Source organism: Oratosquilla oratoria, chromosome 4 (genome assembly GCF_046742065.1).
Source record: "Oratosquilla oratoria isolate Oo_2021 chromosome 4, ASM4674206v1, whole genome shotgun sequence".
Lineage (NCBI taxonomy): Eukaryota > Metazoa > Arthropoda > Malacostraca > Stomatopoda > Squillidae > Oratosquilla > Oratosquilla oratoria.
This window is the reverse complement of record NC_134780.1, coordinates 18,850,259-18,853,402: the sequence shown is the minus strand read 5'-3', so window position 1 is coordinate 18,853,402 and position 3,144 is coordinate 18,850,259. Positions and strand designations below refer to the sequence as shown.

Genomic DNA, 3,144 nt, shown 5'->3' with positions numbered 1-3,144 from the left:
TATGACATTTAGACCCTTTTTGGTCAATATCATGACACCTCCTCCCTGCTTTTTTGTTCTATTTTTCACCCGGTGGTTGTATAGACCTTGTCCCACTATGCATGTTGGTATAGTTCTTTTCAGTTTTGTCTCCACAATCCCCATGACGTCAGGTTTTTCCATTTCTAGATAGTCATTCAGTTGATTGATTCCAGAGATCATGCCGTCGATATTTGTGTATGCCACCTTTAGTTTCATATTATCCTTCCTTTTTTGGTTTAAGTTTTCATTTTTTTTATGTGTGTGTGTGTGTGTGTGTGTGTGTGTGTGTGTGTGTGTGTGTGTGTGTGTGTGTGTGTGTGTGTGTGTGTGTGTGTGTGTGTGTGTGTGTGTGTGTGTGTGCGCGCGCGCATGTGAGTGTATTACGGATGATTACGAGTACTTCTTTCCAACATTTTAATAGACATTACAGTACATCACACCGTCATTCACCTCTGACCCACCTGCTGTCTTCTACTCTTTCACTGCGTCGGACTAAACGATGTGGGGACGAGTATAACCACGTCCAATTGGTCCATGAGGGACACAGTGTGGGCAACACACTCATCCCAGCCCGGAACTCTCCAAGCGGCCTCACGGGCTACTCGCCTCGCCTCCAGGGACCTGTAGCCTGTAGGGGGAGGAGCAGCATAGGACAGGTGAAGTTGCATGTTACATGGTCCCGTTGAAAGCGGTCAGGCAAAGGCAAAGCAAGTTAGATCCGGACGTGGATGTTGATACCCCAGAAGTTTTTAGTCTTACAGACTCTTGGCAATATGGTCTATTTGAATGTACTCTTTTATTTTCATTCTCATCAACTGTTTTTATTGTTATCATTATAAGTGTCATTATCATCATCACTATTATCGTTATCAACATTGTTATTAATCATTATTGTTATTATTACAATTATTGTTGTTATTGCTGCTGCTGCTGTTGTTACTATTGTCAATCTTTTTATCAGTGCTATTGCTATCATTTTTGTCATAAGCTCTTCATCGTCTTTCAACACAACCACATCATGCAGAACCAGCAGATGGATTATAGTTTATTTCGTTCCCTATATCACCATCCGTTTGACTGCAAGCCCATATCTTTCACGATGTCAGTAATGGGTGTGTTGAATAACAATGATGGCAGAGAACGCACAGAGTCGCAGGGTCACTGTATTATCAATTTACTGCTTCTTTTTACATTATTTACCTTGTCATCAATTGGGTCTCCAAGCAAGCTTCCACATCCCCTGTGCACATTTCCTATTATCCTCCTCTCCCCATGGCTGGACCATTCCATTCCATTTTTTTTTTTTTTTTTTTTTTTTATCAAGTGCTCTCTGAATCTATAGACGCCATACTCAACTACTTCCCCTCCGTTATTTTTCTACCGATTCGTTTTAGCAGGAACACTCGTATACATTCTGTTCTTCATCTTACTCTCCTAGTATTCCCACAGTTTCACGTTATTCAGTCAGAATCTCCCATATACCTTATATCGAATATTCAAACTTATTCCTATATACTCTTTTACAGTTCCTCCAAACATTAAAGTCCTTAAATCAATTTTTCTACATCACCACTGTAACCTACCCTATTTCTCATGATCAGCATAGACAAAGCATCACATGTATGTTGGGAACAAAATACATGCATTCAATTATATCCTGGACATAGCAAAACCATCAAATACACAGCACTTATGCCCCAGCTTAGAATACGCAGCAGCAATCATATGTAGCACTTTTAACGAATATATGTAGTAGATAATAACCCCCCTACTGAAAAAATAACAATGATGATGATGATAATGATGACGACAACAACAACAATCAATCATCATCATCATCATCATCATCATCATCATCATCATCATCATCATCATCATCATCATCATCATCATCATCATCATCATCATCATCATCATCATCATCATCATCATCATCATCATCATCATCATCATCATCATCATCATCATCATCATCATCATCATCATCATCATCATCATCATCATCATCATCATCATCATCAATCATCATCAATCATCATCATCATCACATTATGGGTTCCGGAGGAGACTGACATACGTAGGAGTGGATCTGCCAACACACGGAGTAGGAGGAAAAGTAGGCAAAGGAGAAACGTATCCTTCTGGCTCACAACAAACGATTTTGTTCTGATAAGAGGAGCCCCCATAAGGTTAAAAGCAGTCTCCAAGTCACCCATTTAGCACAAGCAGAAAACTTGGGTGATTTTGTTTTAGTTATTTTGTTCAGCTTAGAGAACACGGCCTGAAAAGGTTAAAGGATGCAGTCACCAATGGGAAGAACAAAAAGACAAAATCCAACACTTCACAAAGGGAAACAAAGAGAAACGCCAAGAACAATAGATACAAAGAAGAAATTATCACATCAAATAGTAATGTCGATACTATTTAAAAAAAAGTATCACAAATTATCACAAGACCATATAATATGAACTATGACATCCGAAAGGAGTAGACATAGGAAAATACACTTGTAAGTCTACATGCAACACCTAACATATAACACCATCAAACTCATGCCCATACACGACCACATGTGCGCACTCGCATATATAAACACATATAAATCTACAAAGGGGGTGGAACACATCCAGACCATTTCAAGAGTTGTTGGATCGGGATTTGAATTAAAGTTCTACTATCAGGGATCCGGTTCACTGGTTCCACATTTGATGGGGTTTTCTATAAAAAGAGATAGTCCATTCACTCTATTCACTGTGGGTCAAAAGATGTGCCATTGGTAATGTTTGGGACTAAAAATCTTGTATGGCCCAAGTCGACCTTTACTCTACCTCAGTTCTGGTCGAAATGGACCAAAGGAGAGAGAATACGAGTTCAACGGTACGGGAGAAGCAGCTAATGACTGTGGTTCAGTAGCGATTCTGAGAGAAGGTAATTTCCAATTTATCGTTGGGACAAACCGATTCACGGTGTGAGTATATGAGGGATGGGGAAGGTACTAAAGGCGAGGTAGGGTAGCATCTATGGTGGGTCTAGGAGGGCTGGTGCTTTCTCTTTTTATTTACTGGTTCTGTCTTTTCATTGTTGTAGTCGCAGATTTGGTGACCTTGCTTGAGGTAGCTCCCC

At 39.9% G+C, this 3,144-nt stretch overlaps 1 protein-coding gene across 1 annotated transcript in view; it reads right to left on the bottom strand.

Annotated features, from left to right (window-relative positions):
- Positions 1-482: 482 nt before the first annotated feature.
- Nipsnap (protein nipsnap) overlaps positions 483-3,144 on the bottom strand; it is a 175,109-nt gene continuing 172,447 nt past the window's right edge. The window contains exon 7 of the mRNA XM_076183542.1: positions 483-649. Within this exon, the coding sequence (XP_076039657.1) occupies positions 620-649 (30 nt within the window). The 3' untranslated portion in view covers positions 483-619. The remainder of the gene's footprint in view (positions 650-3,144) is intronic.